General features: G+C 42.2%; 1 protein-coding gene across 8 annotated transcripts; it reads right to left on the bottom strand.

Moving 5' to 3' along the window:
* Positions 1-223: 223 nt before the first annotated feature.
* LOC131223439 (tRNA(His) guanylyltransferase 2-like) lies at positions 224-21,047 on the bottom strand. 8 transcript variants are annotated; one of them, XM_058218855.1, is made up of 8 exons: positions 20,841-21,047; positions 17,691-17,938; positions 14,775-14,906; positions 13,680-13,724; positions 12,798-12,967; positions 11,442-11,527; positions 2,970-3,077; positions 224-888 (listed from the first exon to the last, which is right to left on the bottom strand). In XM_058218855.1, exons 2-8 carry the CDS (start codon positions 17,792-17,794, stop codon positions 757-759), a joined length of 777 nt encoding a protein of 258 aa, XP_058074838.1. In that variant the 5' UTR covers positions 17,795-17,938; positions 20,841-21,047; the 3' UTR covers positions 224-756. The 8 variants fall into 8 exon arrangements, with proteins under 8 accessions (XP_058074838.1, XP_058074844.1, XP_058074837.1 ...); XM_058218861.1 differs by having other exon boundaries at positions 14,775-14,835; XM_058218854.1 differs by having other exon boundaries at positions 17,691-17,893.
* Positions 21,048-22,640: the final 1,593 nt, after the last annotated feature.

Below are 22,640 nucleotides of genomic sequence, written 5' to 3'. Positions count from 1 at the left end.
AAAAAAATCAGCTCGACTTGGCTTGAACTCAGTTTTGAACTGAGTCGAATCAAGCTTTTTTGAGTCGAGTCGAGTGAGCTAACCGAGCTAACTCGGTTCGTGTACAGCTCAGAAGAGGCATTTCACAGCCTTGGCAGCAATCAGCCGGGGTCTGGTCTTCTGATTCAGATAAACCTCTCAAAGCTTAATTTCTTGCGACTGTTTGTCACATCCAACAAATCCATTCAAGATGTGAATTTCTCACTTTCCCATTAACTAAACATACAGAATTCTATAAATAGAAAAGATCCATCAAGTGCACGCTGCTTTTTTAAGTTAAACAAAGTAGGCTGTTACAGAGCTACATTAAGTGTCAAGCCACCCATGTGCCAGCATGGCCTATAGTCTAATATCTAAACTGTCCATGTGGGTCCGACCATGTAGTTGTTCTTTTGCAAAAAATAAATCTGATCCATTTATTAGGTGGGCCATGGTTTTAGGAGCAGTTGGAAGGTTTAAAAAAAAAATCTCATCAAGTTCTTTTCTTCAGCAGTAAATTAGTTTCATAAAACTGTGGGCTACCAGAAGAATGGAACAACCTGATTCTTGGGCAAGAACATCTACGTTTGGCAACCCTCCAGTGAACCGATCGGAGCTTGTATTAATGTGACATGCTTGCAGATGTGTGTGTGTGTACATGATGTCTTCTACGTGCGTGTGGGCTTAGCAAAGCTCGCTGTTAGATATCGGAGTACTTTGTCAGCTCGGTGATACAAGCTATTCACCAAGGATGTCTGGATGCTCATTCCAAAAGCTTGGCCCAATTATATCACAATGGTCCACGATCACCTTCTTCCGATATCTTTTGACAGGATCATCATCGTCAGTCAACTTCACCATATCTTCTACCTGAAAAATAAATATATGAGATTGTGTGACAAACACAAACTTCATGGAAGAAGGTAAAACAGGCAAAGCGGCCCCATCAAGTTTTTCTCCCTCCATCTTTCAGTGGGGCCCCTTTACCTGGCCGTTTAAAAGTTTCCAGGTAAGCTTCCACATTAAGGTGGGATCTGGCATCCCTGGAAAGCCTGGTGCCGAAACCCATTTTGGTTGGGCAAGCATGAACCTTGAACATGACAGCATATGCAAGTGAATATATAAGCCCCATTTATATTTGGAAGAATATCAATTTAAAAACTAAAAGGATGTTTAAAGTTGATGAAGCTTGAGTCCAGGTCAGACTGAAAACTCAACGAAGGGTTCAACTGAGTTTTGTAAAATCTAAACCAGTTGTGTAATCTGATTTTTGGAGATTTTAGAGAACTCAGTAGCATTTTCAAGTGCTTGATTGAATTTTTCAAGTGTACAAAATAATCTGATCTATGATTTTTTTGAGATTTTAGAGAACCCACTAGTATTTTCGAGTGCTTGATCGAATTTTTCAAGTGTACAAATAATCTGATCTATATCCCCATTTGGTGGTCATCTTCTCAACATTGACATTCTTGCAGGTGGATAAACTTTGTCTGTTGAGTTTTTCAAGCTTCTTTCATACTCAATCAGAATCAAAAGAACTCCATTGATATATATATATATATATATATATATATATATATATATATAGAGAGAGAGAGAGAGAGAGAGAGAGAGAGAGAGAGAGAGAGATACTTTTTTCGAGTTTGAAGTTACCTTAGCTCTGTTTCAAAAGTAAATAAAAATTAACTGTGTCGTCTCACTTAGTTGACTTTTAAAAGTCCAGCAACTCCATGAGGATTATCTTGAATTCTTAGTACTAAAGCATAGAGAAATTTCTCCAATAGAAAAATATTGATACTTTGGCAGAGTTAACCATTCACACGCTTGCAGATATCCACTGTACAAATGGCACATGTGCATAAATCCATTCCGTGCAAATCATGGCCTCACTGCAGATAGGGCACAGACCCAAAACCAGATCAAATGGGTACTCTTAACCTCCTATCTACAGCCACTTTATTTGTGAATTTAGAACCCCTAAATATATATATATATATATATATATTCATTTTAGCTGTCCATTTGATGGCTTCCACTCAGGCAGCTAGAATCATTTGGTTGGTATAATATTTGAGTTCTAACTGATTGGCAATAGGCCCCACAATCTGGTTGACTTGGATGAGGAACATATATGCTGTGGTGGCTTTATGCATGCGTACGAATACTCATAATCTGCGAGGTACCAAATAGCTACTCTTTTCTCTAATGAAAGTGGCTCCAGACATAGCTGGACGTTTTGTGGACTCGAGTAAAAACGTATGCATGCAGTGTCTGGGCAAGTGCCCAGAATTCATTAATGACAGGTAAAATTTCAAAGCAAGAAAGAACTACAACAATCAATAAAATTTCAAAGCAAGAAAGAACTACAACAATCAAGCATCATCAGCAAATGCCATCTATAATGTCAGCTGTTAAATTTTCTCATAACACTGGTAAGTAGTGTCTATCAGAATCCAGAAGGCATGAAACCAGATTACAGAATTCTTAGGTATTTTATAGTGATTGACCAAGAATATCTGAAGTACCACTTGGATAGTTGGATTATCAGTTTGTTCATGGTATCACATGGTTCAATTATCCAGATTCCAAACCGTAAGATATTTGTGGGTCCCACCACAGATGTCCAATGCACTGAATATCTCCAGATTGGAAGATCGAATTCATCAAATCTTTGGCACCTTGGTCGAACTTTTGTTTCTATATTGCCATTCTTAACTGCCCATTTGCCGGACAACAATTGAAGGTGATGAAATCTCAATCTGGGAGATTTTACTGAACTATGGGCGAAGAGTTTGGATAATTGTACAAATTAAAAACCCACACAAAAAATAGACATTCTTGGGCCAACCATTGTGTGTGTGTGCGTGTGTGTGCGCGTTTGTTTGTTAAACAAAAAAAAGGTTAGACCAATAGTGTGAGTTTACTTTTCACACAATGGCATAGCAACAAACCTTATCCCTGAAAACACAAGACCCTTTCCGGAACATGGCTGGTAGTGTATTGTAATTGATACCAAACTGTTGGAACAGCAGTTCATTTTTCTCTTGCGTTTGAGTACCCTGCAGAGTTATAGAAATATAAGTCAGTCCCTTGGCTTGACAATATCAACACTCGTTATTTGAATGGTTGTATAAAGAAACTGAAGATATGATAAGTGACAAGGAAATGAAGTAGCTATAAAGAAGAAAAGTTCAATGAGAACTTTTCTGTGGATCCCAGGTATTGTTGGTGGCAGGAGGGTTAAAATGAAGAGATAAGCTATTATGGAAGTTGCAACGTAGAATTTATGCAGCTCCCTCACAGCAAACATGGAAAAAGTGTCTGATGATCAAGACTGTTGTTCTGGTGGGCCAAACATGGATAGGCCATATACCAAAAGGGAAGGGGATTAGATTGTCGTAGCCATCCAATAAGTTGCCTGCCAAAGGAATGGTTACAGCAGTGGTCCACGTTCAGCCAGTAAAACCACAACTGGACGATCGGAGCTGCCCGGTCATTGTAGTTTTTTGCCTATAGCCCATCCACATGGTGGGCCACAAGATCAACAGTTCTGATCATCAGCCTGCATAGAACTTTTAGGCAATGAACTGCATAATGGCACTCTAAAATGAATGGCAATGGGGCAATAAAATCAACCACGCACTCGTAAAGTTTGACACTTGTAGTTAGCCATAATCCTCCTAAGGTTCCAATTGTAAAATTCGCCTTAAAAGGAAGATACATGAAGCTGAGTTTTACTAATTCTGCATGCCTCTCCATGCATATCCAAGCAGACATGCAAACTTGTCCAACATTTGCAAGATCCAAGCAGGTCATTAGGCTACCCCGGCTGAAAAAATATGATGGTCCACTCATCAAAGTGGGCTATGGGGATCACATGTTATCAACTTTTCAGCCTTCTCCCAGCAATTTTAGTTGGCTTTTTTTTTTTTTTTTGAAAGATGACTTATATTAAAGAAAAACAGGAAAGAAAAACAAGAGAAGGCACTCCTGGGGGCAGGCCCTAAGACAACAGAAAAGAAAGATCTACATTGTTCCCTTCCCTAAGGGACGCCCATTCCACTATGAAGCATTTAACGTACGCAGAGACTAAATGGGGGGTGTTTCTTTCTATCCAAATCGCCCACCACACCGCCAAAATAGCCGTCCACCATATCCTAGTTTTGAGCTTGCCTATGCTAACCCCATGCCAAGCTTTCAGGAGCAAATCTACATCCTTTGGGAAACACCAACTGATGTTGAAGCAGGTAAGAATGGCAAACCAGACTGAGAAGGCGAGAGAGCAGTGAATAAATAAGTGGTTTACCGATTCTTCAGCAGACATACAACATAAACAGATATTAGGGAGAGTCATTCCTTTTTTTCTGAGATTATCCAGTGTGAGAATTCTATTGTTCCCGGCCAGCCAACCAAAAACCTGAAGCTTGGGAGGGACTGTGTATTTCCAAATAAAATGGGAGTGATGGCAGGGGTTAGAATCATTGTTGGAGGAGAGAATCTTGAAGAAAGACCTGACCGTGAAGACAGAAGACTCATCAGCTTTCCAAATAATGTTGTCCTTGCAGGCTGGATTTGGAGACGCGTTTTGGATGAACAGCAGCAATTCCACAAAGTGATCAAGTTCCCAATCCTCAAGATTCCTCCTACAGGGGATGTTCCAAACAACCTTGTCCGCTACAAAAGAATAGTTATCGGCAATGAAAGTATTGTTGTTGCTCGCAATCCGGAAAATTGAAGGATATTTATCCTTCAACGGAATGTCTCCGATCCATATGTCTTTCCAGAACCGAATACTGTCTCCCTTGCCCACCTCAAAACCAATCATATGGATGACCTCATCATTCATACGACTGATTCCTTTTCATATCACTGAGGCCCTATAAAGGGAGCTGTCGTTCGTCCACCACCCGCCTATGGATTTCCCGTACTTGCCTTTAATGATGGTATTCCAAAGACTATCCTTCTCATAGCCTAATCTCCAGATCCACTTACCTAATAGAGCTCGGTTCATCAGATTAAGGTCTTTAATGCCAGCACCTCCCTCTTTAATGTTTCTACAGACTTTTCTCCAGTCCATCAGACTGAATTTGTTTCTATCTTCTTTGCCACTCCAAAGGAAGTTGCATCTGAGGGCATCTATGGACTTGAGGATCGTAGCGGGACAGCGAAAAAGGGACATGTAATAGGTGGGGAGATTTGATAAGGCAACATTTATAAGCGTGATTCTCCCACCGATTGAAAGGAAACGTCGTTTCCAACCAGCTAAGAGGTGACGGAATCTATGTAAGACTTTTTCCCATTGCTTCTTATTGGGCTTCCCAACACATAAGGGGAGACCAAGGAATGAGGTTGGTAAAGAACCTGAAACACATCCTAAGAGCTCAGCTAGCTCAGCGTTCTCCCGCGCATCCATGTTCACCCCAAATAACTTGGATTTGAATAAATTCACCTTCAACCCTGCCACGACTTCAAAGCATCTGATAACCGTACGCAGGTTGGTGACGAAGTCGGGAGAAGCTTCAGAAAAAATTAGAATATCATCTGCGAATTGAACATGGGTAATCGGTTCGCTGACATCTTTTATCCTGATTCCCGTGAACATGCCAACAGATTGAGCTTGGAGAAGCATGGCAGATAAGGCTTCAGCGATAATGAGGAATAGGAAGGGGGAGAGGGGGTCTCCCTGTCTGAGACCCCGAGAACTGTGGAAGAATCCTTTCGGGGAACCGTCTAAGAGAATAAAGAAATGAGCAGAAGATATGCACTCCTCAATCCATAGACACCAGCGACCACCGAAGCCCATTCGCTTCATCAAGTATAAGAGAAATTCCCACTCGACGTGGTTGTACGCCTTCTCCATATCCAAGTTGCAGAGGATATACTTCTTCTCTGACTGATGGCTGGAGTGAAGACATTCATTGGCAATGAGAGCTGCATCAGTAATTTGTCTTCCAGGGATGAACGCGCACTGATTAGGGCTTATGATCGACCCAATAACTTTCTTCAATCTGTTGGCGAGCACCTTTGCCAGAATTTTGTAGAGACTACCAATAAGGCTGATGGGTCTGAAATCCTTAAACTGAGAGGCTCCCGGAAATTTTGGAATCAGAGAGATGAAGGTGGCTCCGATGATTTTAGACAATCTTCCTCTAAGGAAGGATTCATTAAGAAAGGCTAACACATCTTCTTGGAGGAGTTCCCAGAACTCCTGGAAAAAGATGATGGGAAAATTGTCTGGACTTGGAGATTTACAACCGCCCCCCCCCCCCCCTCAGATCCATGACAACAGAATGGATCTCCTCCAAAGAGAAAGGAGACTCGAGAAAGTTACCATCTTCTTCACTGATGCGATTGAGAGGGAGATTGTCCAAGCGCGGTCTGGACCAGTTGTCTTTTGTAAGGAGCTCTTGAAAGAAAGAAACCGCAGCAGTGCTGATCGTTTCTTTGTCGTCAGTCCAGGCGCCATCTATAGACATACAGCTGATTCGGTTGGAATTAGCTTGAATTGTAGCCATATTGTGTAAGTAGCTAGTATTCATATCTCCTTCCTTAATCCATTTCGCGCGAGCTTTTTGTTTCCACGAAATTTCCTTCTGATAAATTTTTCCTGAGAGATCCTGAATTAACTGAATTCAGCTCGCCAGAGTTCAAGTAGACATAAGACTACTTTCAGCTTGAGACTCGATCTTCTGAATTTCCGTGAGGATCGATTCCAATTCCTGTTCCGATCGCAGATTTTCATTCTTAGACCATTGCTTGAGTTTGACTTTCAGATACTTTAGTTTGCAGCTCAATCTGTGGCCAGCATAACCCTGGGTTTGAGCTTCTTTCCACCATTCAGCGACCAAAGATTTAAAACCTACCACATGGAGGCAAGCAATATTAAAGCGAAATGGCTTTGGACACCAGTCCACCTCCTCAGCCGATAAGATCAGAGGCCAGTGATAAGAAGTAATCCTGGGGAGGATTGATTGGGAGGACGATGGCTCGAGGTTTAGCCATTCAGGAGAAATAATAAAACGGTCCAACCTGCATAAGATTGGATCCAACCGCCCATTAGTCCAAGTGAAACGGGAACCAAGGAGGGGAAGATCAATTAGATTATTACTGTCGATCCAATCAGAGAAAGCCGCCATCTGGGACGAAGAAGAGTTCCCCAAGGATTTCTCAGACGAAAATCTGATTGTGTTGAAATCCCCGGCAAAGCATATTGGACCATTAAAGCTGTGACACACTGAAGAAAGTTCTTTCCAGAACTCACTCCTCAGGGTGTTGATGGTGGGCCCGTAGACGGAGTAGATTAGGAAGATTGTACCCGAACCGATGTTCCTGATAGTAACAGAGAGAGTAAAGTCCCTCAGATTTGGATTGAAGGGACCAAAGCGAACTTCTCCAGGCTATAACCATACCACCTAAAGATCCCGAAGCTTCTTTAAGCACCCAGGAAACATCTGTGGCCTTCCAGATAGACTTCATTAGCCGATCAACTATCACTTGCACCTTGGTTTCCTGAAGACAAATAATCTGAGGGTTGCTTTTGCTGCAGATGGACTTGATGAGGACCCTTTTTTGTTTAGACCCCAACCCCCGAACGTTCCATGAGATGATCTTCATGGGACAACTTCACTGCCCCATGCTCCCTTAAGGTTTGATTTGTCCGATCTCATTGGAACGATTTCAGAGCTGAAACTGTGCTGCCCCAGATCTTTTTTTCTTCTGCTCTTTGAAGCTCTTTTCTGAGAGGATCTGAAGGGGTCTAACGGGCGACCCCTATTCTCCACACATTGGAATAGTGCGAGATAATTCTCTGGGCAGTCACCAAAAGAAAGACTCAGCAGTCTTCCAATGTGACCCATGGCATCTCTAATCCACCTCTTTCTCTGAATCTTTTTGCTCAGAAGAGCCCTCTGCTCTTCATCTTTTGATCCCTCTTCAGTAGGAGCTGTTCTCGTTTGGAGAGGTTCCGCAAGAATGATGTCTGCACCTGTGTGATCCTGGAACAAAGAGAGGAGGTTGAAATCGGCATTACTGAAGGGAAGAGAGATGCACTCTGATTTAGAAGACCGAAAGGAAGACGGGGAGAGCGAGGACATACCATCTTCCACTATCGACAGATCTGAAGGGGCTTCGAACGGGATAAGTTGAAGATGAGATCTTCTGTCGTCTGTAGAGGAAAGCCCAGGGTCGCAGTAGCTGAATACCTCCTCCTCAGAGAATAGAGCCGAATGAAAAGGAAGGTCTGTAGGGCAGGGCAGAGGTGCAGGAAGGGTGGAGGGTGAGACAGGTGTCAGGTTGAGATCGAAACTATCTCCAACCGAGGCAGGGTCCGGTTGGGAGGGAGGTTTGGAAAGGAACCTGAGTAAAGCGCCACGTGGAGGCGTGGATGAGGACACCCATTTCACAAGAGGAGGATCGGAGCAGGCACGAGGAAGCGAGTGCGAACGATCGGCTTCAATATGGGGAGATCTTGATGCGACACGTGGATATGAGACAAGCGAGCAGACAGGGAAAGCGGATAAGGGGACTACAGGTCGCGTGCCACGTAGAAACAAGACAGACTGGCTTTCAGAGGGTCCTGTTCGAGTCTCAGAATGACCGCCACGTATCGATGGATCTGACATGCAGGTGGGGAGAGCGGCTCGAGGCAAGGGAGCGTTAGGCGGGGACGCAGCTCGAGGTAAGGAAGCGTTAGGCGGGGACGCGGCTCGAGACGGAAAGGAAGGAGATCGCCCGCCACGTGGATGAAGAGCAAGAGCCATTGTAGGACGTGCACCTACCCCTGAGAAATGAACCGGTGGTCCGCGGGAGCACTGAAATCGAACATCATCTTCCCCACAGCGGCGACCAGAGGAGATTACCTGAGGATGTGAAGATGCCCTGCTCCGCCAGAGGTCCCCCCAACGCAGGGAGGGGCAGTTGGGCCCTTCTCTTTGGATGGGAAGCTCTAGGGTTATGTCTTCAACGAGGATCATGATAGACGGGGGAAGAGGCATACCTTTCTTTCGACTAATTCGAATTCTAAGCACTCCCATCTCCACACCCCGAGAGGATTTCAGATCAGTTTCTAATAGAGATCCCAACCAAGATGCGACTTGAAGGAAGAAATGGTCGTTCCAGAGTTCGAGCGAGATCCCCCAAACAAGGATCCACATCTTGTCGAAGCCGAAAGCGGAGAATTCATTCCAGGGGATGACTCCCCTGACCAGATCATCCCTGTGAATAGCACCTGCCATCAATAGAGGGTCAAGCTTTACTCCTGGGTCGCCTTTCACCCATACTTCGTTGTAACCAATTGGCCGAAGACTGAAAGAGCCAGCGCGGAGGTTGGTGCACCCATCAATCCAGTCGATGAGATAGTCAATGGTGGCATTGTCATTAGTCAAAATGACTACTGTCTCCCCTAAGGCTTCCTTTGCTCGCCAAATGACATTAGGTTTGATGCGAATAGCATGAGGAGGGTTTGGGTTTAGGTTGGGAGGATTAGATTCAGAGGGTAGATTCAACGATTGCGTGGAGTGAAACAGGTCTTGCGAGGGAGCAGAGAGGGTAGGAAGCTTAACAGAAGAAGAAGGTTTTAAAAGCGCATCCTTGTAAGAAGGGGGTTGACGGGTAGGGGAGGGTTTGCCGCTGATATCTATACTAGTTTTGAAGGAGGGCCTCTGGGAGTTGCATTCCGATCCGAATCTAGCTCGTTGCACGAGCAGTTTTTCCCCTCCAAAACTCTGCCCATGTAGCATCTCAACTGCACGAGACAGCTCGAGTTCAGAGCTCATCCTGATTAAAGCAGAACCCCGATACTCACTTGCCTTCTTGTTTCTCGGCATGATCACATCCATGACCGCACCTGCCCTCCCGAACACTTTTTCAAGGTTCAAAGGATACCAGCCGGCTAGATACCCTTTGACAACGAGGGTGGGATAGGAATCATATTTGTTGGTCCTCGTAGTTTTAGCCCGCGATCTTCGTCCCACTCTAATCCAGTGATTATAGGTCGTCCCTGGGTTAGAAATCCCTTCTAGCGTAGAGCGATGCCGTACCTTATTGGCATCGGAAGGTAAAGCGGAGTTGCGACACGATTCTTCAGATTCTTCAGGTTCTTTGGTTGGCTTTTGAAAGGTAGCTAATTGAAGTTTAACGACCAGCTGCCCATCAGACATCAACCTTCCTCTTTTTACCCGGGCTGTGATAAACAGGACATTAGGCCCATGACAAAGGCTCAAATTGACAGCACTTGCATGACAACATGGTCCCATCTCCCACTTAATGCTAACACTGAGTGCAACTATTACACATAATGAATGGCAAGCAAGCAAGGTAGGGCCATGGAGGGGCAATTGCTAGGCATACCATGGAGCATGGGTCCACACACAAGGAGGGTCATGCTCAAATGGTTGGCTGCACAGACTGGAGAAGAGCCCAGTGATCCATGTTTACCAAACACCACTTACATGCCAACACAGATGCCCATACTGCACGTTAGCCCCTCTATTATGTGCAGACGACTTAGAAATGGAAATCTGCAAACAATTAGGGTGTAGAGCATGCACTGTTAGACAATCCTGCTGAGCATGATGGTACAAATATACTACCATCGGATAGAAAGAAAATGACAAGGGTATGCTTGAGTGGTGGGCTGCACAAAATAACAAATAGCATGTTTACCAAACACCAATCATACGCAAAGACAGACATGCCCCATGATGCTTGTTAGCCAAAGTAATTGTGAAACCTACAAAGGGGAATTTGTGAATGGTTAAGGTCAAGAACGTGTAGTGCCAGACAAGCCTGCTAAGCATGAAGTCTAACTACAAAAACTTAGTATGCAAATAAAAGAGTCCAATGGTCCATTATTCATCATACATGGATGGCCAACACAATGATTGGACCATCTGACGAGTGGCTTGGACCCTGCCAATGTGGCACACTTTTAAAATAGGAAGCATAAGACAACATGTGAGAGAACTTTTTTTTTAGGATAACAAAATCTTATCGAAAAGCAGAAAGGTTGCAGCAAGAGGCAGCTGGCTCCAAAAACAGAGGAAACTAGACCCAAAAAAGGAGTGCAGAGAGAGGCTGCTACAAACTGACATCCGAACACGAAAACCCGGAAGACTTAAAGACAAACCAAGAGCTCGCACAGCCAAACTATCTACCTCAGAATTAGCCTATCTCGAAAGAGAACACAATGTCAGACATTTTCTTGCAACCTTATGATAATGCTCTATAAAATCCCATAAGGAAATTATGATGATCAAATGACAAGAAAATAACAGAACAAAATCAAAGAAAGTGGAAATAAAAAAGCCAGTCGATGCAAATAATGGAGGCGGAAGACATGCAATCACTGCTTCAATATAGATGACATCAACACTCTGCATACCAGAACCAGCCAACTATAGATCAACAACAGATAATATTTATACCTTTAAAAGATCTTGTGCTTCCTTTTTGCTTTTACCAGACTTAACCAGCATCCAGAAACAAGTGTTGTATTGATTGTTGATGTGACCTGCAAAATGAAGAAAATAAATGGCATATAGTCTGCAGTTATCCAGGCCATGGATGATAATTATATTTTCATTGCAAGTTGTTTACCAGCGAATTTATTAGGTTCTGAGTTTCAAGCCTGCAACAACCATATCATTTGCAAAAGCCCAATTCCATCTACACGTGGGTCATAATCTAGAACATTGATCTCACGGGTAGGGGTGGCAACGGGCCGGGCATTCCTGACAGGTACCCGAGCCCAGCCCGACAAGTGCTGGGTATGGGTAAATGGGTGTGGGTGTAACGCTGCCCATGGCCACAGCTAGCCTGAATGCAATTATATTTTAATATTATATTCTTAATATTGAAATTAATTTATAGTAATTAATTATAACAAGTACTTTTTATTTAAATCTATGCAAGGAAAAAGAGGCTGGTTTTCAATTGTTGTATGCATTAACTGTGCATTCCGCCCAACCTACCCTACAACATCAACTCACCATGAAAAGTAGGCCCACCTCGGTGTGTGCATTGTGTATGCCTTCCAAACCATCCAATAAGGTTGATCCGCCACAAGAAGTATGCTACCTTGGTGTGTGCATTATGCATACTATATAACCCGTCCAATAGGGTTGACCCACCTTCAAAGTGGGCACCTCAAAGTTTCGCAAATCCAACCATAATTTGGGCCACATGTACGATTCACCGTTTAATTTGAGTAAGCTCATGCCACGTGCACTAATTAATTTATGGATTGAAATATCATTAAACAATGAAAGTAAGCACCCCAAAGTTCATAAGATCCAACAATAATGTGGACCGTACGTAAAATTCAGGGTTTAATTTAAGCCCATAGCCAACCCTACTTATGGGATCCACCATGGATGGGGATGCCTCAAAAATCTCCTACACTGGAAGATACCAAATTCTTAACCCTTCAATTTATGGCCCACACAGAGATGGTTAAGAACAACGTACAAAAACTGCCCACATCTGAAAAAGGACCAAAGAGTATAGGTTTGATTAGCTAAATGATTTTAGTCAAATAGCCCACCAGAGTGGGGGCCATCAAATCAACACTCTGGATCCCCTAACCATGTGCTCACATGTGTGGAATTACCACCATTTCGCAAAACATGCAAGTACTGAAGCTCAGGTTCTGACAGTCAATCTTTTCTCCACTCAATAGAAGTCGTTGGGATTGAAACAAATATGTTTTAAGTCCATAACCTGCTCGCCAGACAAAGGTTATGAACACCTGGTTTTATTAGCTAAATGATAGCTATACTCACAATCTACTTGCCTCCATGCTAGATAATCTCGGAGAATTTCAGTGGATGGATAGCATACTACTCGACCATCAAAATAAGGTGGATATTTCAATTCTTTTTGTGGGAAGAACTCTTTCCACTTCATGACATATGCTGAAGAGAATAACGACACAGTAAGCGACAGTATTTTGCTGCAATTTGATTAAAATTAGGAGCAATTCAGCAATGAGTCAAGCGGGTTAGATAGTTGGGAAGGCTAACTGCAATAAGTATGGCTTTTGATGACCATTTTATATGAGATGCAGATTGGGTACAACCCCTACCTATCCCTAGCTAGGAATGGACAGGGGCTCTGAGGGACCACCGCAATGTGCTGGTTTTATCCACACCGTCCATCCATTTTGCCATAACATTTTAGGGTACAAGCCCAAAAATGAGGCAGTTCCAAGCCTCAAGCGGACCACACCACAGGAGAAGCATGGTAATGACACCCACCATTGAAACCTTCCTAGGGCCCACTGTGATGGTTAATTGCCATCCAACCTGTTCATAAGGTCACATAGACCTGGATGAAGGGAAAACACAAATATCAGCTTGATCCAAAACTTTTGTGGCCCGTAAAAAGTTTTCGACATTTGGTGTTTTGTCCCCACTGTGTGGTCCACTCGAGTGTTGAAACTGCCTCATTTTTTGGGCTTGCACACATTATATGGAAAAATGGATCAATGGTGTGTATAAAACCCGTAAATCACAGTGGCCCCACAGAGCCCCCGTCTGTTCCTAGTTAGAGACGCGGGGGTAGTACCCAATCCATGTCATAACCTTGGACAACATATAATTTTTTGACTGGATCCGGCTCTGTACAAATTATACAAGCTAAAAGATTAAGGATGCAAGAGAAACCTGGCACGTCTTTTGTAGAATTGAGTCATCTTCTTCATGACAAAACTGAAAATTTGAAAACGGACAAATAAGAGTTGTTTAAAGGTGAAGAACCAATAAATCCAAATTGTAGAATAGAAGAAATATCAAATGCAACTACTTGTATTTGGACACTTGGACAGTCCAATCCTCGACCTAGACCATCGGACCATTCCAGCCTGCTCTTCATATGCTACCATGAAATTATCCAATTGATCAAATGTCCCTATATGATCATTAGCATGAACAAAGGATCAAGATCATTTCTAACAAAATAGGTCCAATCATCAGTTAGAACCATCCATTTGGTCGATTTGCCGATGGTCACCAAGGGGGCGTTTGAATCGTAAGTTACTTAAGATAAGCTACTTATGCCTTGAGTAGCTTATCATGATTTATACTTATTAAACTGAAGTGATTAAGTAACTTTAAATAATAAAAATAAACTACTTATAGTTGATCATAAACCAAACTTACTTATCTACTGCTGTAAGTGGAACAAGTAACTTATTTGGTGGTATCCAAATGGGCCCCAAGAGTCACTTTGGTTAGAGGATGTTGAACGTCCATTTGTCTTAATGATGGTTATACATAGAAAGGCCAATGTTTTCAGATGGTTAGGACATCTGTTTGACACGTTTTTTGCAAGGTACCCTATTGAGTGGGCTGGACCGAATGGCTGATCCAGAAGGATGACTGGAGAGTGAACATGTCCAAATGCAATTAATTGGATGTAGCCCCAAGCATTGGGTGAATTGTCTCCACATGAAATGTGTGAGCATCCATCTATAGATATCTGGGGCGGCATAAAGGCATTAGCTTGCATGCCTCCCAACGCAAGAGCTCCTTTATTTTCCCCAATCAACAGTTAGAACAGAACAAGTCTAGTTCTTATTTCTCCAAGATTTTGGACAGGAGTCACACCCACACCTAGGGACGTGAATGCATCCAAACATACCCTTAAGCTCATACCATTTCAACAAATGCACTAAGACATACCAGCAGCAAGGATATCACATGCAATGTCATGCAAATGCTCGAGTTCATCATAACTCATCTATGAAGCAGAATTAGTACCTGTACTCATCGCTGACACCATATGAGAAAACTATGTCTGGGAACTCCTCCAGCACAGAAACTGCACACGAATTCATTAGATTCAATGCTTGCTCATCATTGGGCTTGTCAAACTCGTGGACATCAGAAAACCTGACATAACAATAAATGTAACCAGCTTTGGGCGCAGAAAATAGGGGGCATGCAGCAAGGTAACATGCTAGCCAAGACTGGTGGGAATTCATTTTTATGGAATTAATATCTCACAGCACAATCCAGGCAAAAGAAGAAGAAGAAGAAGAGATTTTACACTGAAGAGGCTTCATATAAAGAGTCTTTTTGTGACACAAATAGTCTAAATTACTGATGCAAGATATTGCTAAGGTATCAGTTACTCTCACAGGTTCAAAATAGGGCATTATGATCAAATAACAGCCAAGGGGTGTTCATATTATAGTCATGATGGTCATTGTGTCAATGAGAAAAAAAAAAAGGAAAAAAAAAGGCAGAAAACAGGGAAAAGTGCGGCTCATGAAGCTTAGAGATGTAAAATTTGAATAACTTATAATATTTATTTAAAACAATAAATCAAATAGGTCTTTAAACAATGGCCTTTTCTTTTTCAAACAAAAGATAGTGTTATATTCTGTTTTGAAATACCTCTGTATTTGAAAAATGTCCCATGTAAATAATGATTGTCATTCCATAATGATCCAGGTCATACCAGTTTTCTTGATGGTTTACCGAAATGCATGGCAAAATGAGGTCTGACTCCAAACGTTTCAACATGTGAAAGTGTTTTTTAATCAGTTACATATTTTACTCTCTCATACATTTTCTGTTGTTTGAGGCTGAGAACCAAGGGGTTCCGTAATTTTTGGAACTTGTTTGAAGGTTGACACAAAAAAGTTGTAATGATTATTGTTTCCCAAATTATAATGATCATTCTATCATGAAAAACAATAACAATAATTAGTGATTCCTAAGCTGTAAGGATTCTCATATATTGGTATGCAAATGTTAAAGTTGTGACAGAATGATCTTTGATGCTTTCTTAGTTGAATGACAAAGCTGATAATTGATTAATTGAATACTTGATATTTGATACCACCACCCTAGAACTTTATACTCGATTAGCTCATGTATGATACTCAATTAGTTTATATATGATACTCAATTAGTTCAGACATCATTGTTGTAACTATCAACCAAGTGTAGATGCAATTAGATGGGCTACTGCTAGGGTTATCACAGGGATGGGCCCAGATCAAGAAACCAAAAAAAATTAATAATAATAAATTAAATAGGCCCAGCTTTACCAGTTCAGAATCCAGCCTCAAACCTACCTAGGCACAGCCCATTAACTGCCCTCTTTCATGACCCATGTGCTTCCCCTAAGTGTAGAACGACCGGCAGTCATCTCAGAGTCCCATTGTACAAGTCAACCCTTCCCCAAGTGCTATGCACCAAAACTCACTAAGAGGCAAGAGAGACAAAAGTATAGAAGAATGCTTTGCATTATACTAGAGTGCCAAAGCTACAGCTTCTCTCTTGGATGGCCCAGACCTTAACCTAAGAATAATTTGGAAACTTTCGAGAACACCATACACAACTCTCTCTCCTAGACTGCACTAGAAAATTGTAGAAACTTTCAAAGATTTCTACACAACTCTACCTCACCCTACAAACTCTAGAATTCTCTATAAACTTCTAGCCTATTCTATATGCCTCTACTCTCTGCATACTTGTTACATTGCCTCTATTGTATGAGATAAGCCCAAAATAGCCAAGTACATAACTTAGCCCCATGAGACAGATAAGTCCATGACACTAGTTACTGACGAACATAGAGACCAACTATGCAACCTCCAGAAGTGTACGAAGCTCATTCTAGAGGTTGGTTGAAGTTGAATTTCAATAGTAGCTGCAAACCATCCCCTGACATAGTCGATACTCAAGGGCCGGATTGGTTTGGTGCGTCTCTCACATCATTCTGACTTTCACAAGACCAATAAGGATAATAACGGAGGTGCACAGCCAAAATTCCTAGATCAACAAGTTGGATTAAGGCGTCCACAAATTCAATCGGATGGGATATTCCTCATTGTTCATCACCATGGTGTGCCGTAAAGGCCGTTACGGGACCGTAAAGGCTGTTACGTAAAGGTAACGGTAGAAACCAATACCCGTTATGGGGTCGTAACAGTCGTAATGGCCGTTATGGGAAAAAAAAAGAAAAAAAGAAGACTAGTAACTATCATTAACAGCCCGTTATGCCCCCTATAATAGCCGTAACACCCCCGTAATGGTCTGTTATGGTGTAAATACAAGTTTCTTGGATTTTTATTTTTTATTTTTCAACGTTACGGGACAGGTATAGGTTTTTGGGGGGTTTTCCTTTCAATAAAAAAGAGACCGTAACAGCCGTTTCAGGGGCCGCAACAACCATTGTGATCCATATCGTAAAGGCAACGGTGGTGGCCGTTATGGCCACCATTACCATTACGGAATATCTTGTTCATCACTCTACACAAGGCTCCAAGAAGTTCACCGAGTGCCCCCACCTCTTTCTAGGTTGGAATTCACATCATTGTGTTACAAAAAAAAAGGCTGATAAATTCTTAAAATTTGTAGTTGCAACCACTATAATTTGTGATTTGGGAATGTATCATCACCAACTGGTAAAAAATTCTACTTTATTTTGTCCTTCAATAAAATCCCCTTTCAACTGATGAAATAAAAATAACATGGTGTCAAATATAGTCATTGAGGTAAGGTAACGTGAGGACCTTTTCCCGCATCTCATAATATCAGATGCGATCCCAAATTTTGAAGTACGCTGGCATTATATGCAAAGTTATATGACAATATGAGTCAAGTACAATACTACCATATATAATTGACGCAATCATAAATGACTTTGTTAAATATAATTACCTATGAAAATGGCAGCCATTGATTCTAATGACAATCCAAGTGGAAGGCATAAGCTTGTCTTCGACTTCAAAAGACTTCACATACTCGAATTTGCTGTTTGCCATTTCCAACAGAACTGAGCCGCTTGAGAATAAGACCTTTCCAACTCCTGATCTTTTCCTTCTATTTCCTCAAACCTATAAATTCTCCTTTGAGATCAAAAGCTGATAAGAAAATCATCCTTGTTACCACAAGTATGCAATTTTAGCCTGTTCAAATTCAAGGAAGAAATAACAATAGTAAAACAGGAAAGCTACATGAAGTATCCTTGTTTGGATGCCAAAAAGTAGATGAGGAAAGAAAAATGTCGCATCCGAGAAAAATTGTGGCAAAGGAAAGGTTTTCTTTTCTCTAGGTCCAAGACTGGAAAAGGAAATGGCCCTTCATTTACAAAATCTGAGGAAAAAGAATTTGATTTTCCTCAATCCTCCTATCTTTTACATATGAGGGAAACCATCACATCTAAGAGATCAATTTCATTTCCTCCGTTACTTTTTTATTTCCACCCATCCAAATAGTGTAGATATGCATATGTATGTGTATGACCAAACTGACAATTGCCCAGATTCTTAAGCCTAGATAACGGAGGAGGTTTGATCTCAAGAGGGAAGCTAAGCATGCAACTGTTGCCAACAATCATGAAAATAAGCGGACTCTAGATAGCTTAGACAAGGCTATGATGACGATGATCACTCGCATATGACAAGAAACATGCACCTTCACAACAAGGATGTTAGGGCATCAAAAAGAGGAAAATATCTATATGAGTTTTAGAAATTATGCCATGACACTAGGGCTGTAAAGAGGTTGTGTCCTATTGTACCAAGTCCATCTCGGTATGGGTCTTGCCAGGTCCTCTCAGGTCCTTGTCTTGTTCTTTAAGACCAGGACCTAGATCTTCTCAGGTTCGGAAACCCATTGGGAAGGTACCAATTGGGTCTTTGGATCTGGGCTTTGAGTTGGTTTTGGTACAAGTAAGAGTATTTACATGGTCGGGGAGCCTTTACATGGTCAGGCCCACCCAATGGATGGATTAGATTGCACACAAGTGTGCCACTTTGAGACATGCATGGTGTATAAATAGGCTCTCTTACATGCATGTGGTTTAGAAAACCTCAATTCATGCTAGATAATCATTATATATTGAATATACAGTATTATGAAAACTACACTGACCTGACTTCACCCAACGTAATTTTAACTGATCGACCCGACCCTAACTCGACTAGACACAGTTTTTAACCAGGTCCAAGAAGGTGAGACCCGAATCTGACCAAATCTGCTAACTGGTACAAATAAAAAGGGACTTGGACCCATTAAAATTGGGTAAGGTCCATCTGGTACCCGCAGAGCCAGGTATCCATTGACAGCCCTAGTGACACATGTTTGATACTCATGGATACAACTCAGAAAGAATGAACGTGGGAAGCCCAGACGAGGAAGCAAGTGTCCAATGAGGAGAGAATAAAGCCAGACAAGAAAAATTCATATCACCACATGGAATGTGGGAACTTTGTTGAGTGCGACACGACTAAGATCTGTGCCTGAACACATGAATCTAAATCCTTTCACATGAACTCGTGTAAATAAGATTCTTTGATCATGGACCCTTCAGATTATGCAGCAGAATAATTATTCAGATCTCTTGTTGAGATGGGCCTAGGATGGACTCACCAAGACAAACTAAAGAATCGTTGCTAATGAAGCCCATTCATACACATGCCAAGGGATTTATCTCACCCAATATCATTGGGCTTAAGATGACGCAGTCATGGGCCTGCTTGACTTGTGCATCATGGAAGGACACATGTACAATTTCTGACCACATCAAAGCTAGGTTGGTTCCAGTGTTGAGTCTGAGGCTAGTCCAATGTGGATTGACCGCACTCAACTGCCCTACGAAAGAAGGGGCTGATTCATTTGCACGTGGGTATATCTTGTTTTTATATTTATTTTTGTTATGCCCATAAGATTTCATCACTATTAGACAACAGCGATTGATGATCATCACCATCCAAGGGATCCTATGTGTGGGGTGTCATGGTATAATCTGGGCGCCACCATTTGGCCCGGAAAAGACAAGAGGTACAAAAGTGCCAAATGTAGGGCCAATTTAGTACCCCAAGAACCCTTGTACTTCGCAATTCCCCCACTCCAAACCAACAACTGACATCTCTCTCCCTATCAATTCTACACCACCACTGCCATGAAAGTCCCATTACGGCGATGGTGGGGACGTTCATGCAAAGTGGGGTTTTGAAACCTATCAATAAGAGGGCCATCTGCAGCGGGGGCTAGTGCCAATCAGCAGTCGGCAGTGGCCATATCACCGATCGAATCCAACAACAACTTTTTCAACCTCAGCACCCAACCAACAACAGCCCAATCTGCGGTGTTGGGTGATTTATTTCATCAATTGTCTTCTTTCCGTCCTGCATCTACGGCCAGATTGCGACTCAAACATCTCAGTTGGCCCAATTTCATAAAAAAATGACCTTAACGTTGGCCATGGTAATGGACCACTCAAACACTGCCAAGAGATGTGTTCCTTCCCATGTGGAATAGATACAGGTAGGATCATGGGAAAACGCCATTAGGTTTCTAAGGGATCATTTGGATGCCTGTAAATAGACCAAGTTGTAAATAATTTACACTCTGCATTTGGATGGCCTTTTTTGCCTGTAAATCATTTATCCCCAACTCATTTACAGGCAAAAAGTTCGGATTTCATTTACAGGCTCTTCATTTATAGACTTACACAATTTACAGGCTATCCAAACACAGACAATCATTTACAGCTTAAAGCCAAACAGGAGAGGCTGTAATGTTCAAATGAGTTTCCTTACAAATCTGCATGGCTAATACCTCAGAAAAACCGTGCATGTGGAGTGTAGGTAATGTTCAAGAACATGGAAACGGAGTATGAGCATGATTCCATGGAGAAGTATATACATGGAGCTACGCATTCCAAACGCTCTGACGCATATTCAATTACTTGTGGATGCTTCATCAGGGCATTCGTGCAGCTGAGACAATGTAACGGAAGAGATAGAATGCAACCGGAAACAATCCATCACCGATCGGCCATGAAAAAGGAAAAGTCGTACATACCTGTATGCTCCGCCATTAATAAACCTTGAAAGCTCGATGAAGAAGACAATACAGACCGGTGTCGTATCTTCCAACTCCTCCGTGCTATGGATTACAGGGAACGCTGATTTACTGCGAAAGCCGTTCGCAGGAAGTTACTCCGCTGGAAACCTAGGTGGGCCCAACGTGATGTTTGTGAGAAATCCACCCCGTCCGTCCGTTTTTTGAGATCATTTTAAGATATGTGGACAAAAATGATCCGGATCCAATACTCAAGTGGGCCGAAATAATGAGGATTGAACGTACACACCACGCAAGTTTTAAATCAGGATAATATTTTTGTTTTCACTTCATCTGAGTACGAATGACGTTATTAATAATACACATGGACGGCGTGGATAATACACAGGCAGCTACGGTTAATCTTCAGTGAGCGACTCAGCGGCTGTCAACGGGCCGGCCTGGGCTTGCTCTAGGCCCGGTTTTTGAACTGTTTCGGGCTGGGCCGTTTCTCCTTGTAGGAGTATGGTACTTTTGAGATGCACACAACTGTGTGTGCAAGCACACCCTTGTGGGTCCTATAAAACGTTGTAATGGATGATCCAAACCATCCAAATCTTTGCCCGGACATGGATTCCATGTATGGATGATTTTAATGCAACGGAAACGTTACCTTCCTTAGCCTTGGACTGGATTAGTTTTTAGGATCTACAGTGAAAATATAGGGGCGCGTCTGATGGAATGGGTGGATCTGATTAACATTCTCCGTCACGTGGTGCACCCTTTTCTGCAGGCACAGCGACGCATCTCGTTCAGCTCAATTTCTCGCCAGAGTTTCAAATTTGAAGATTCTCTCGTGATATTGTCGGGCAAATTTCCCTAGATGGGCCGATTGCATACCAACCGCTCGCTACTGGTGGATGCTCTATGGCCCACTATCATATATATATATATATGTTTTATCCACACGGTTCATCCATTTTTCCAGCTCATTTTAGGGAACGAGCCCAAAAATTAGGCAGGTCCAGATCTCAGGTGGACCACACCACAGGAAACAATGGTGATTGAACGCCCACCGTGAAAAACTTCGTGAGGGCCACAAAAGTTTTGGATCAGACGATTTTTTTTTCCTTCATCCAGTTATCTGTGACCTTATCAACCCATTGGATAAAACACATAAATCATGGTGGGATCCATAGAGCATCGGCTGGTAGCCGGTCTACATATGGTCAATTTTAGGGCTGAAAGTCGGGCACGTTGGGTCGGGTTGGTGCTCAACCCTAACCCAACTCAAGGTTCTTGTACCTCAACCCTAATTCAACCCAACCCAACCTCAGGTTGGGAATTCTCAACCCAAGCCCAACCCAAGCAAGTTCTGTTGGGTTGATTGGGTGAATACATGCTAATATTTTAATAATTGCATTAGTTTATTATATTTCAATATACATCTTATTTTTTATATCTATAATTTTATTAATTATATATATGGTTATTTATGGAAAAAAACTTCATTTATTCTCAACAAACAAGCTAAAATATAGGACAACTACTCATTTAAAAGTCATGTTGTTTAGCACACAATCTATTTAGGAGAGAGAAATCCAACATATCTTGTTAGTTTGAGTCATTGGAAATGATGTGGACCAATGAGACTTAATAGCACCGGAATTTCCTATCTTCAACTCATAAGATCCACACTCAATTATAATTTATAAGTAGCTTATATACTGATCAGGTTTAGGTTGGGCCGGGCAACCCAAGACCTCAAACCAAGCTCGCAAGTTTTATCAGGTTGGTGTTTGTATAGCCCAAATCCGAGAT

This window comes from Magnolia sinica, chromosome 13 (genome assembly GCF_029962835.1).
Source record: "Magnolia sinica isolate HGM2019 chromosome 13, MsV1, whole genome shotgun sequence".
Lineage (NCBI taxonomy): Eukaryota > Viridiplantae > Streptophyta > Magnoliopsida > Magnoliales > Magnoliaceae > Magnolia > Magnolia sinica.
This window is presented reverse-complemented; position numbering and strand designations above follow the sequence as displayed.

Coding starts and splice junctions, on each gene's coding strand:
- LOC131223439 (XM_058218855.1), bottom strand. CDS start 17,794: ATGGCAAACAGCAAATTCGAGTATGTGAAGTCTTTTGAAGTCGAAGAC. Junction 12,968..13,679: donor TTCTACAAAAGACGTGCCAG/GTTTCTCTTGCA, acceptor ATCAAATTGCAG/CAAAATACTGTCGCTTACTG. Junction 889..2,969: donor CTTGTGTTTTCAGGGATAAG/GTTTGTTGCTAT, acceptor TTTATTTTTCAG/GTAGAAGATATGGTGAAGTT.